The sequence below is a fragment of the Numenius arquata genome, chromosome W (genome assembly GCF_964106895.1).
Source record: "Numenius arquata chromosome W, bNumArq3.hap1.1, whole genome shotgun sequence".
Classification (NCBI taxonomy): domain Eukaryota; kingdom Metazoa; phylum Chordata; class Aves; order Charadriiformes; family Scolopacidae; genus Numenius; species Numenius arquata.
The window spans coordinates 3,668,427-3,681,897 of record NC_133615.1 but is presented as its reverse complement, the minus strand read 5'-3'; the positions used below and the strand labels follow the sequence as shown (position 1 = coordinate 3,681,897).

Below are 13,471 nucleotides of genomic sequence, written 5' to 3'. Positions count from 1 at the left end.
CCCATGGCAGGGGGGTTGGAACTGGATGATATTTAAGGTCCCTTCCAGCTCTAACCGCTTTATGATTCTGTGTCTGGTCAAGATGAACGTGGGCTTGAGCCTTCATGTAGGTGACACCTTCGCTGTGTCAGGGGCATGGGACTGTGCTGGCTCGGAGCTCAGCTGGAGGCATAGGATCGTTCAGAGCAGAACATGCTTTTGTTGTTTTGCAGGGGTTTCCCCTTTTTTTTTTTTTTTTTTACTCTTTCTAATCCATTTTTAACAAGGAGAAGTTTTAAAAATAAATTCTGGTGCAATCTCTGTTTCACCTCCACGTGCATACCTCCTCGCTGGACCATTTAACAGTCACGCCGTTGTCTCAGCATCATTTACTGCTGCTGTCCTAGAGCATCCTCTTCCTCACACCCCTGCCCATCACCTCCAGCTTATCACCCTTATCCAGCACAGCGAATGCTCTGGGCTTTTTAAATTAAGCATTTTAATTTGGGGTTTTCTCTTGTGCATGTGCCTCTCTGGAGGCTTTCATAGAACTATAGAATGGTTTGGCTTGGAAGGGACCTTAAAGTTCATCCAGTTCCAACCCCCCTGCCATGGGCAGGGACACCTCCCACCACACCAGGTTGCTCAAAGCCCCGTCCAACCTGGCCTTGAACCCCTCCAGGGATGGGGCAGCCACAGCTTCTCTGGGCAGCAGTTTGGGTTCTGGATTCTTTCTCCGGTAGTTTGTAGTTTCTCCAGTAGTTTGGGTTCTTCGGTAGTTTGGGTTTTAAGAAGAGGAGGATCAGCAAAATGTCTGTTGTTGTTTTTATATGTAGGAATATCAGAGAAATGGGATTTTTTCTTTTTCATAAAATCGTAGAATCATCTAGCTTGGAAGGGACCTTTAAGATCATCAAGTCCAACCATTTAGTTTGTGCACACATGGAAACTCGAAATGTGACCACCTAAGATTATTATAAATATTATTGGATGTACAGCAAAAGTATCCTGCCTGCAGTAGCTGATAACCTTTGGTTACTGTTGTTTAAATTTTTTTAATAATTACTGGTAAATCATTTCTTGCCTCTTTTTTTTTTTATTTTACTTTCTCAGGCCCCCTCCGTTCTCGGCGTCTCTCCTGAAGGGATGGAGAACTCGTCGGTGGCATCGGCCTCCTCGGAGGCAGGGAGCAGCCGCTCTCAGGAGATAGAGGAGCTGGAGCGTTTCATCGACAGCTACGTCCTGGAGTATCAGGTCCAGGGGCTCCTGACGGATAAAACAGAGGGGGACGGCGAGAGCGAGAAGACGCAGTCCCACATCTCCCAGGTGGGCAGTGAGCACAGTGTGGGGTGGGAGAGGGCCTGGGGGACACCGCTGGTGGCTTGTCACCTGGGTTGGGGATGCATGTCCAGTTGAAACACCTTTTTAAGCGGTGTAAAGCAAGACGTAATAAAAACCTGAATTTGGGGCATCTTGCTTGTTCAGCCGGATCTGAGGTTTCCACCCAACTGGGTTTTGTTTTTCCATGGTCTCAAGGTGCGTGCCCTGAAGCTTTTTGACTTTTCCAAGGTTCCCGTTTATAAATGAAGGACATTTTATTTATTAATTAAGCGTGTCCCTCTCCATCCCAAACAGCATGCTGCTTCGGCGGGGTGGAAAAATCCTGGAGGGATAGGGAAGAGCTGCTGGGGCTGCAGTTGGGGGGATGCTCAGTAGTGAGAGGTGCTCCTGTCCGTATGCACAGTGGTGTCCATGCAACAACCAAGACCAGAAGGTCAATCAAAAGCCCCAGAAGTGTGGTTCTTGTGGGCATTTTAATATGTGTAATAACTTGGTTACTTGTTTCATGGTTGTTATGTCAGGGAAGGAGATGGCTGTATTTCAGAGGACGTGGTTTGGTGGTGTCATTAGGAATGACACGGTCCTAGTTAGGTTTGTTCCAAAAATGGCAAGTTTAGGTCCAACACAAGGAGAAACGAAACCTCCCAAACTGTTGTTGTTGTTTTTGGAGGGAAATAATTTGTATTCTGGTGCCATGATGTGGCAGATTCGTACTGAAGGTGTGAACTGTTGAAGGAATAAGGAGCCCATGGTGCAGGGAGTGGTGATCTTGGGCTTGTAAAGCTGCTGTGATCCTCCATCTGTGACAGAGGTGCTTTCCAACCCTGCAGGGCTCCCTGTGGGATAAAATATTTAGGTTAGAGACCACTTACATTCTGGTTCTGAGGGCAAAATACGAATAATAAGACTGAAGGGTCATAAGAGTAAGGATACTGAAGTTGTTGGAGAGCCGAGATGTGTTTGAGCTGTTGGAGGGGTCTGCTGGTCTGATTTGGGTCTACATCTCTTTATGCGAGGTGCAAGGGAGACTGATCCTGAGCAGAGATCCCCAAAACACTTCTCATTAAGCCTTAACATTAGCTTAACTGCTAACGAGATTGTGTGGCAAAGCCAAGCTGGAGGTACGATGATGGGGAGAAGGGCAGAGTCCAGGCAGGGTTTGTTCAGGACCCATGACGTCCTCCACCAACGCAGAGTTTTGTTGCAGGTTGTTTTGTCTCTCATTTCATGCTCAAGTTTATTAATTGCTTACAAATGAGGCCCTGCCTCCCTAGGGCTTTGTTTTGCCTTTAAATTGAGAGGAGTGGTTGGGGTAGCGAGGGCAGGTTCCAGAGGTGCCGCCTTCTCCCATCCCCTACCCCATGCACCTCAGCGTGCAAAAGCCAATGTCCCCAAGTCCAGCAGAAAGGAGTTTGCTCTCCCATGTGAACCTCATGAAGTTCAACAAGGCCAAGTGCAAGGTCCTACACCTGGGTTGGGGAAATCCCCCGTAGCATTGCAGACTTGGGGATGGATGAGTTGAGAGCAGCCCTGCAAAAAAGGACCTGGGGACACCGGTGGGTGACAAATTAGGCATGAGCTGGCAGTGTGCGCTTGCAGCCCAGAAAGCCAAGTGTATCCTGGGTTGTATCACAGGAAGCGTGGCCAGCACGTCAAGGAAGGTGGTTCTTCTCCACTCCCAGAGACCCCACCTGGAGTACTGTGTGCAACTTCAATCAAGAAAGACAGGGACCTGTTGGAGAGGGTCCAGAGGGGGCCATAGAAATGGTCAGAGGGCTGGAGAACCTCTGCTATAAAGGCTGAGAGAGTTGAGGTTGTTCAGCCTGGAGAAGAGAAGGCTCCAGGGAGACCTTATTGCAGTCTTTCAGGATACAAAGGGGGCTTAGAAGAAAGATGGGGGCAGACTTTTTACCAAGGCCTGGAGTGACAGGACAAGGGGCAATGGTTTTAAACTGAAAAAGAGCAGATTTAGACTGGACATAAGGAAGAAATTCTTTGCTGTGAGGGTGGTGAGACCCTGGCCCAGGTTGCCCAGAGAAGCTGTGGTTGCCCCATCCCTGGAGGGGTTCAAGGCCAGGTTGGAGGGGGCTTTGAGCAACCTGGTCTAGTGGGAGGTGTCCCTGCCCATGGCAGGGGGTTGGAACTGGATGGTCTTTAAGGTTCCTTCCAACCCAAACTGTTCTGTGATTCTATATATGAAGGATCCCATCCTTACCTGATATCAGCTGGTTTTATCTGATTTATCTGAGCTGTGCAGGTTTGCTGGAGCTGAGGATCCAATCCAGAGCTTTGCACCCTTCATACATTAGCTCAGTGTAAAGAAATTACCAATCAAAGGAATCTTTTTAAGAACAGATTTTGCTGAAGAGGTGTTTTACAATTTGAGGATTAAAGCTGTTAGAAGTGGGAGAAACTAAATTTAAAAATCAAGTGATTTAAAGTACTTTATAGTGCATTTTTTTTTTTAACCTAAGGCTGGAAAATGGCTGTATTTGAAGTGACGCTTTGGAGGGGCTTCAGGTGAAACCAGCAAGTGCTGCTTTATTTAACGTGCCAAGTTTAGAAATACTATTGAATTAGAAATAAATTATGAGTCAAAGTTTTACAACCACTTGGAGCCTGTCCACGCCTCTGCCCATCCTCAGGACAAAAGCCGCTAATTCTGGTGGCAGCTCCGTGTACAATTTTTGCATTAAGATCCTTAGTTGCAACAACCAAATCCATCTTCCAGTTGTGGAAATGGGATTTTAGCTTTCCTCATCCCTGGCCTACCCTGGAAAAAAAAAAAAAAAAAGGACCTGCTGAGTTTTTAACATCAGTTCTGGGAACGCTGCCTTTAAAGACGGTCAGATTTTATTTTAAAAGAAAAATTAATAATAACAGAAGACCTGAATGTTGAATCTTTTAATTAGACCCCTTTTAGTGGCGTCTCAAATTAAGCAACTAAATGTGGTTGTATCCCAGACCATCGGTGTATAAGTTTAATAAGGATTTTTCTCTGAAACTCCAGCAAAATGCAGTGTTTCATGTTTTTAGGGCTAAATATGGGACAAGAAGTGAGGATGGGCTTTTTCATAGGTCACCTGCTTTTATGGAGCCATGTCTTCAGGGATGCGTTAGGAAGGAATTATCTGTTGTCTCCCAAAGATACTAGTTTTCCCGCTTCATACCTTCATTTTAAACTGGAGATTGAGATGAGATCTGGGGAAGAAATTCTTTGCTGTGAGGGTGGTGAGACCCTGGCCCAGGTTGCCCAGAGAAGCTGTGGCTGCCCCATCCCTGGAGGGGTTCAAGGCCAGGTTGGATGGGGCTTTGATCGACCTGGTCTGGTGGGAGGTGTCCCTGCCCATGGCAGGGGGGTTTGGAACTGGATGATCTTTAAGGTCCCTTCCAACCCAAACCATTCTGTGAGATTTTTATAAGAAATAATCAGGAATTTTTCTTTCTGATTTTCTCTTCCTGATCAATTCTTATCAAAGCAAGGAATAAACATGCACACATCCTGCAGCTCGCTGGAGTAACCCTGGTGGAAGCCAGCCTGATGGAAGGTGACGTGTTCCCTCTTAATGAGAGCTGGAGGAAAAAGGGTGGGTTTAGGGGGAAGGCACTGGACTGAGACTAAGAAAATTGGTTTTAACTGCAAGGTTTTGCCAGCAACTTAATCTTTAGTGCTGGGCAAGTTCCTTAATCTCTCTGCAGTTCGTTTCCTTGTGGCTGTAATAATGTTTTCCCTGCCTGAGAGAGGATAAATCCTCTCACCCACGTGTGTAAGATGCTCGGAAGGTACCACATCGTAGAATCATAGAATGGTTAGAGTTGGAAGGGACCTTAAAGATCATCGAGTTCCAACCCGCCTGCCATGGGCAGGGGCACCTCCCCTAGAACAGCCCCAAATAACTGCTGTTCTTGCAGGGGGAAGGAAGGGCGGGCACATTGTACGCTCCTCCATGCTCCACACCACTTGCAGGGGAGCTGAATCCATCTCCAGTCTAGAGGATCCCAGAGTGTGGACATTTCCATCGTGGGAGTGTCTCCAGCCTTGCTCCCACCAGAAAAAAAGAGGAAAGTCACAGGGAAAATGCCGTTTTCTTTCAGCTGTGGACATAATAATGGGTGAGCTGTAGCTTGAGAGAACTTTCCAGGCACGTGGTTGCACTCAAAATTGTTAAAGGAGATATGCGTAGGTCTAGCAGAAGGCTCTCGAGGGTGGTAACATCATGAGCTTCTCCAGGTAGGTCAGCAGAGGTGCCAGGAGAGCGATGGGCAGCTCGTTAAAGAGCTCATTAAAGGTGAGGCTGCTGTTTTCCATCTGGTTGAGCTACCATGGGCTCTCCCATGAGGGCAGAGCTGTGCAGGGATGGTGAGCAGTTCTAGTGGTGGCTCTTCCTCTTATTTGTGAGGAAGGTCAAGAAGGTCTCAGGTAGTTGCTGTTTGTATGTTTTGTTGGGGCATCAGCCTTGGTGATGGCATCCAAGGGATTTCTGGAGCAGCCAGATGCTTCCGGGATGAAAGACTTCAGAAATGGAACAGGTCACCAAGGTTCAGTCTCAACTTTGGGGGAGGGACAACAAAATGACTTTAGGATTATCATTTATGTTTGTTTGCTTGATTATTTTTATTTTATTTTTTTCCCCACTACGATGCAACCCTTCATTTCATTGGGGGGAAAAGACCCCAAATTGAATTATTTTGGTGGATACACCTTGCTGTCAAACCTTGGGGGAAACAGCAGGTCATATTCCAGAGCTGCTCTGCTCTGGCCTCTGCTACCCTGCCGTCCTCCCTCTGTTACTGGGAGGTCCCCCAGTGCCCACGTCCTTCACCATGGGGAGAAGCTGGTGTGACAGCAGGGCTGCCATCCAGGCTGCGTTTCACAGCTGCAACATAGGGCAACGGCCAAACCTGCAGCTTTGAGCTCTGTTTTCTGCTTGGTTTAAAATAAAACCACAGATTTTTGGCAGCTCAGGACTCATATCTGTCCCTGAAGCAAACAGAGTTGGGAAAAGCAGAAAATTCCCAACTTTCCATGGAAAAGTGTAATCAAGTCAAGCTGTCCTGCTGCCTGCCACACGCCTGGGATACCGAACACCGCTGGAGTCTGCAAGGAAATACTGGGGGTGGTTTTTATGGCAAAGCATCATTTCAGGTGCCTTCCTGCAATTGTTCCCGCATCTTCCCTCTGCTCAGTGTCGGCGGGTGGAGCATTTCCGAGCCAAAGCCTTTGGGATCATCCTCGATAAGGGGGAGGCGGCACGTGTACAGCGATGCCCACAGCCGGAGGGTGTTTGCTGCGTGCTGTGGACTGACACAGCGTTTTTTTCCCAGCCTGGCTATTATTTTACACAATCCCCTTTTTTTTTTTTTTTTATCCTTTTTACAGTGGACGGCGGATTGTAGCGAGCAGCTTGACGGCAGCTGTTCCCCATCCCGAGGGAAGGGCTCGTCGTCTCACGAACACAATCAGGTAGGGGTTGCGTTTAGCTCTTCCTCAACAAACTTTCGCTTTTCTTCTTGTTCTGCCTCATCTGGCAGCGTGGAGCCCGCCCGTGCTGCCAGCTTTCCTCTCCCATGGAAGGGGAGATGCCCTCTCCCTCTTCTCAGCATCTGAAAGCTCACTCCCGCCGAAACCATGGGAGATGCGCAACATCCCGACCTGCGATAAAGGCGGGAGGGAAGGGGAGGGAATGTGGAGTGTCCAATTTATTCCTGAAGAACTTCTTATTGCCACCTATTTGGAGCATCAAAGCTGACTTTGGAAGTATGGGATGTAGCTGGGATGAGGGAGCTTTGTGTAGCTGCGCTTCATGGTTTTGTGCTGCAGCACGAGGATGGTGTTGCAGGGAAGAGGAGAAGTGGGAGAAGAACCAAAATTGCACATGCTGAGAGCCTGTGTTGGGTTTGCAATGACAGAAGCCAGGTGTGAGTCGGTTTTGGTGGTTGTCTGTGGTGTGAGCACCAATGAAGTGTATTTACCAAGCGCTGCTGGCATTGTTGGAGGTGGCTGTCCCTCCTCTGTGTGAACACTGGCATGGGAGAGGGTTGGCAAGGACAGAGACATGGGTTTGACTGTTGTCACCTGGTTGAGGAGCTGCTGTGCCACCATGGGACCATCAAGTTTGTAAGAGCAGCGGTTGCTCAAGGAGTTATGAGACCGAAGTGGCATTAGCAGTTGCTGTGGCTGATGGATGTCCCACCTGGAGAAGGGGCTTCAGGCTGGTGGTTTTGGTGCTCTTGCCCTGCTTGAGGTCCTCCAGGCTTCAGTCCCACGTGTGGGATCCATGAGAAGTCTGGGAGCCCCTTGTAGGGTGGTCCAAGAGGCCGTGCCCATCTGAGCAGTGTGTATTTGTAAGGATGCTGGGACCATCTATACAAACACCAGCACAGAACAAAGGCAAGGTCTTGTTGTGTAGGAAGGTGGTGTAGGGAGGCGCTCCTTCAGATGAACCTCTGAAGGTAGCAGACGGCATTGTGGATTTAATTTATGATAGCTTTGATCTGCTCTGAAATATTCAACAGCAAAACCCCGGCTGGGCTCCATCCCACCACCATCACAGCTGCTTGAAATTCAACTGGGAGGCTGGACGTTTCCATCGAGCCTCCTTGGGTCGCTCGGGGTTTTTAGCAGGACCAGATCCTTTTTCTTTGGGGCAGAAGGTCCCTGGCTCTTCCCCCAAGGGCTCAGCTGGTGTCTCTGGTGGGTATCACGAGAGGATGGAGGAATCACACTAGTGATGCTTTCCCGACTCAAATCAGCGCAGCCCTGACATCTTCCATCTGCCTGGTGCCGTGTTCTCTTTTGTTTCAATTTACAGGGTTTTTTTTCTTGTTTTTTTTTTTTGTTTTTTTCCCTGGGAATTAAACCTGTTTGATCTCCACCAGCACGGAGCTTGTTTTCTATGTACAAATAACATTCGCCGATGCCCAAAGCTGTTTTCCCTGCGTTTGGGCTCTCTCCCAGCCTGCAGCCGAGCTAATAATTATCCCTCTCCGTGTTGGGCTTCCTTTAACAGCGAGTAACAAATTTTCCTTGGCACCAAAGAGGAGCTGCGAGCTATTGTTCTTCTGTCCAAGCAAGCGTTTCTCTTGCTTTTACTGATATATGAGTGAAACGCTGCTGGTGAGAATTAGGGGCTCAGTTTATTACCGTTTCTGGCTGTTGATTTTTCACTAGTAGCTTTAAACATTAATTAATAAATAAATAAATAAATAAGGTGTTTGTCTTGCCTGTAAATTATCAATCCCCTCTTCAAACCTGCTAAGGAAAAAGCCGGCTAATTATTTCCCAAGGGATGTTGCCGGGGGTTGGGGTTGGGTTTTATTTTTGGTGCAATTTTGTATGGATTTTGAGGGGTTTGGTTGGAAAAATCGAATTCCTGTTTCTCCTGTTTTATTTCCAGCTGAGATTTCTGCCTTGCTGGTTGTGGAATTGAAAAATGCTTGGATGTGAGATTTCTGCTGACTTCAGCTACCGTGAAAATGTAGTTTATGTATCAGTCACCATGATACGCCTCACGCAGTTCGAACCTCAAAATCAGAAAGGGCATTTCTATGGAAATTCCAGGTTAGTCCTGGAAAATATATTCGGCATCTGGTTCCTTTTCTGCGAAGGCAGAGTAGTTCAGGGCCACCTTTTCAAAAATAATTGGTTTCTTCAAGGTTGTAGGGGAGTCCAGATTGAAGCTGACTTTCCCACACCTGAAAATCCCCCTCTGCATTCCCAAGTACCTGATGCCTTTGAAGTTCTTGGCTGTAGGATCCAGCCAAAAAAAAATAAAGATTTTTTTTTTTTTTTTTAATAGGTGTATTATGTGTTTATATAGGCATTTATATATAATATGTGTGTATATAAGCATCCACAAGACGTCGTATAAGTGTGGGGCTGAGAGCGATTCCTGGATAGTGTAAATTTAAGGGTAAATATAAGGTGTCTTTATGCAACCTGCTGTCCAGGAAATTCCTGAATTGCTGTTTTTCCGACGTTGCCGGGTATCTCTGGGAAAGACCACCCTGTACTTGCCCTGCTCTTACACTCCTTGATGAGACATCTGCAATTAGCAGCTGTGGGAGACCGTATGGGGGTCAGTGCCTGTAGGATGGCACTGCGCATCCCAGATGACGGAGAAAAAAAAAAATGGAGATTTCTCCTGGAAACCTTTTACTCTGGTTTTGCCAATTCTCTGGGCACGTGGCTGTGAGAAGATGTGGAGGGTCTCGTGGGACACATTTCCTGAACTCCTGGTGCTCTGAGAAAAATCCCGGCCTCCTAATTACATTGAGCTCATCTATAATTCTCCTTGTTTCCTACCGCGAACGCTTTTGTTCGCTGCCGTGCCCCGTTAAGCCCCCCCTGCATTTGAGTGATACCCCCCAGAAGGTCTTCTAGCACCGGCTGAGCCTCTGGTGTGTGAAGACCACTCCATCGACGTACACAAGATACTATCTGAGCACCTTATTGCCTCTATAAATGAGGAGAATTTCAATAATGGAATCATTTTAAATCTTTCTATGTTTGGATTTAATTTATTTATTTTTTTTCTCAAAAGACCCAGTGGGAAGATTTTATATAATACTTTATTTGCATTCCCCTTGTGAGGCTGTTGGAAGTAGGAAGCTCTTTGATATATTTCTAAGAGCAATTCATTAAGTGAGAGACTTCTGGTATGGTACGTGTTTCGAGAGCCAGCGGAGCTCTTGGTACACTAAAGGCCTGGCAGAAGCTCCATCCCAAGCTCCCCTTATGGAAAGGGCATTAAAAAAATCCAGAGTGACTGTGCGGGTTTGTCCTATTTCTCCAGGCGGTGGGGGAGAGCGAGTTGAAAATCCTTCTTCCTGGCCAAGTCCATCCCTTCCCCCGTGGTGGCTGGCTGTTACCCATCGTCACCAAGCAAAAGCCTGCGTTGTTGGCAGCAAATGGGACTGCAATTGATTTGACTGCTTATTTGCATGTGTGTCCATGTCCCACCGGCTGCATCAGGGACTTGGAATCATAGAATGGTTTGGGTTGGAAGGGACCTTAAAGACCATCCAGTTCCAACCCCCTGCCCTGGGCAGGGACACCTCTCACCACACCAGGTTGCTCAAAGCCCCGTCCAACCTGGACTTGAACCCCTCCAGGGATGGGGCAGCCACGGCTTCTCTGGGCAACTTGGGCCAGGGTCTCACCACCCTCACAGCAAAGAACTTCTTCCCCAGATCTCATCTCAATCTCTCCTCTTTCAGTTTGAAATCGTTCCCCCTCGTCCTATGGCTCCCCACCCTGATCAAGAGTCCCTCCCCATCTCTTATAGGCCCCCTTCAGGTACCGGAAGGGGCTCTAAGGCCTCCCTGGGGTCTTCTCTTCTCCAGGCTGAACCTTCCCAGCTCTCTCAGCCTGTCCTTACAGCAGAGGGGCTCCAGCCCTCGGAGCATCTCCATGGCCTCCTCTGGATCTCCTCCAACAGGCACATATTTTTCTTGTGCCTGTTGCATGGTTGGGACCTCAGATGTTTCTCCAGTTGACGATCATGTTGCCTTATCTCCTGAGCACTGAAGGAGCAGGGAGGGTGTGTGGATCGCATCTGGATTATCCTACAACCTGGTAGTACCACCCTTCTGCTGTCATCCATGAGGAGCTGGTGTTGGAGGAGATGACTTGGTTTGCCTTCCCATTAAGCTAGTAGAAACAGCAGTACACCTGTGGTGGGTTTCCACTCTTGGGCAATGGTTGGAGAGGACTAGATGGCCAGGGTCAAGAGCATCCCAAGGGCTGCACTGGCAAGTTAACAGTGTAAGATGTCGAGTGTCCCATGCTGTTCAACATCGTGGAGATATAGGGGCCTTTGCAGGGAGGGTGTGCCATTGTCACCAAGCCTGGCACCTCCTGCCAAAGGATGTCTGAACCCAAGCCTTGCTGGTGAGGAAACCATGAGAAGTTCCCACAAAATCAAAGCTAATATCACCTGAAACTATGTTCTGCGTCTCCATGACTCAAAGAACCACAGTGCTGTGCTAGTGCCAAAATGTTCCCAGGCAGGAGATGCTTCTGGTTGTGTGAACTCAGGCTGTAGGCAGAGGACATCTGACCTGCCTGCATCTGGGCAGGTGTCTTTGACTCAAGATCGGGCTGCACAGGGCTTTGAGCAACCTGATCTAGTGGGAGGTGTCCGTGCCCATAGCAGGGAGGTTGGAACTTGATGATCTTTAAGGTCCCTTCCAAGCCAAACCATCCCATGATTCTATGACTGCTGTGAGTGGGGTGGGATCAGAGCAGATCCACTCAAAACTCTCAGGTCCTGCTTTCATGTTTCTCACCTGAACCTCAAACCCCTCTCTGATGCTGAGCACTAGGCTTCCAACCCTATGAAGTCATGGCTGGAAAAGCTGGTACGTTGCCAAAGCAAAGGCAACGTAGGGATGGGGCGACGTGTAAAGGCTGTCTCTTGGAGAAGAGCAGATTTCAAAGCGCAATAAACCTGAATTTTACAGAAAGCGCCAAAAACAGAGCATTAGTGCAGATTTCTCTTGCCGTTCCAGAGAATTTTTTTTTGCTGGCATCACTGCTACTGGACCCCCTGGGGTCAAACACAAGGAAATCCTCCCCAATGGATGCTGTGGAGGGCGACGGGAAAGGATCATGGTCTGAGGTGGTGGCCACGTCACTAGGGCCAGAGTTGGACTCAGGCTCCTGTGACCGTCATGTAGACTTCTTGAGTTGGAGGTGAAGTTGTCCGCTTACCAGCTTAAATCCGCTGACATCAGCAGGCAGCGTGTAATGCCCAAATCCTTGGCTGACCAGATCAGTGCTGGAGAGTGGGTGGACACTGCTTGAGAAGAGACCGGAAGGATGTCTCCACTAAAGGTGTAATTCGTTTCCCCATGCTGATTAGACAACCCGTGTCTGGCTTCAGTTGCCCGTCCTTGGGTCTGGATCTGAAGCGCAGTGATTTTTCTTGCTCACCAAAAGGCGAGGGATGATCCTGGGGGCAAGTTGGGGTTTTCCATCTCACCATCCCACTTGTGTCATGGTTTCTACACTGAATTTGGTTGAGGTTGGCCACCACGCTGAAGACCTGTCGGGACGAATGGGTGCTGGCAGATGCTACAGTCACCGTTGTCTCATTTCCAAAAGAGAAAGCAAAAGAGAGGGAGTTACTTTGAGGCTTTGCCAGTGAATACAGGTTGGTGTAGCCCTACCTGATGGAGGAAGAACTTAAATCTTTAACTGAGGTGACCTGCCCATGATCAAAGACCAACTCTGAAAATACCAGTTGCTTAATGGTTTTCTGCCTGTAATTGCTGGGTGACACTCCCTCCGTGTAGTGAATGCAGCCCTGTTCAGTTGTGGTTGGAGAGAACTGCTGGGAAAGAAATCAAGTCCTTTAGCTAATGTATGGGTTTAACTTTCTCTGGGACTTCTGTTTGGGATACGCCTCATGAAGAAGCAACACCCCTTGTGAAGCAGCCACCTCTTGAGGGTCTGAAGACCCGGGAGCGAAATGCTTCACTGCTTTGCTGCCTGATTTAGAAGAACTGCTGCTGTTTACTGAGGATGGAGGAAGGTGTCTTCTAGGCCTGGTGTCACTAGTGACTCACATGGGAGGACGTCTCGTCACCATCAGTTTCCATTTGTGTGGAGAGAACGTTGTGATGCCAGTCTGTCCACTGAAAGGAGAGCTTCCCACGCTCCAGTTTTGTGAAACTTGAGGTAGCCAAGTTACCTTTGAGGTCTCCATTCTTCTTCCAGACTTGGTTGAATAAGTCAACAAGTTCTTGGCAGGAAAGGGATGACGTAAGCCCTTTCCTTCAAGGCCTGGGCAGGGGCTTGCTGCTGGGTTTCTATGGCACAACTGAAGTTCTCAGTGTCATTTTGAGTGCTCTCAGTGTTCTTCGTCTTCATCCTTATGTGTAAACGAACTGTCTAGCACATCCTTGGCTCACAGGTTTCTTCTGATGTTGTCCAGGAGGAACACAACCACACAGCCTTGGCCTTTTCCTGGGAAGTCCAGAAAGATCTCATGGGCTTAACCTCCAGCTTCCAGGCCCATCAGGTCCTTTGGTCCTGTATTGTGGCCCAGGCATAGGTGGAACCTTACTTTTCCTGGGGTGGGAGAAGAGCTCCAAGTAATGTTTGGTGACCCTTCAGCTGTGCCTTTACCAAAGCACTGAGCAGGTA

At 48.3% G+C, this 13,471-nt stretch overlaps 1 protein-coding gene across 4 annotated transcripts in view; it reads left to right on the top strand.

Moving 5' to 3' along the window:
* The first annotated feature begins 1,098 nt into the window (after nt 1-1,098).
* The window catches only part of LOC141476617 (CBP80/20-dependent translation initiation factor-like), a 135,608-nt gene continuing 123,235 nt past the window's right edge, over nt 1,099-13,471 (top strand). For 2 of the 4 annotated variants that reach the window (XM_074165388.1, XM_074165387.1), the window contains exons 1-3: nt 1,126-1,305; nt 6,701-6,765; nt 13,058-13,064. In XM_074165388.1, coding sequence (XP_074021489.1) covers nt 1,126-1,305; nt 6,701-6,765; nt 13,058-13,064 — 252 coding nt within the window. Of the gene's footprint in view, nt 1,306-6,700; nt 6,785-13,057; nt 13,065-13,471 lie in introns of all 4 variants that reach the window. The other 2 variants (XM_074165385.1, XM_074165386.1) reach the window with 2 other exon arrangements.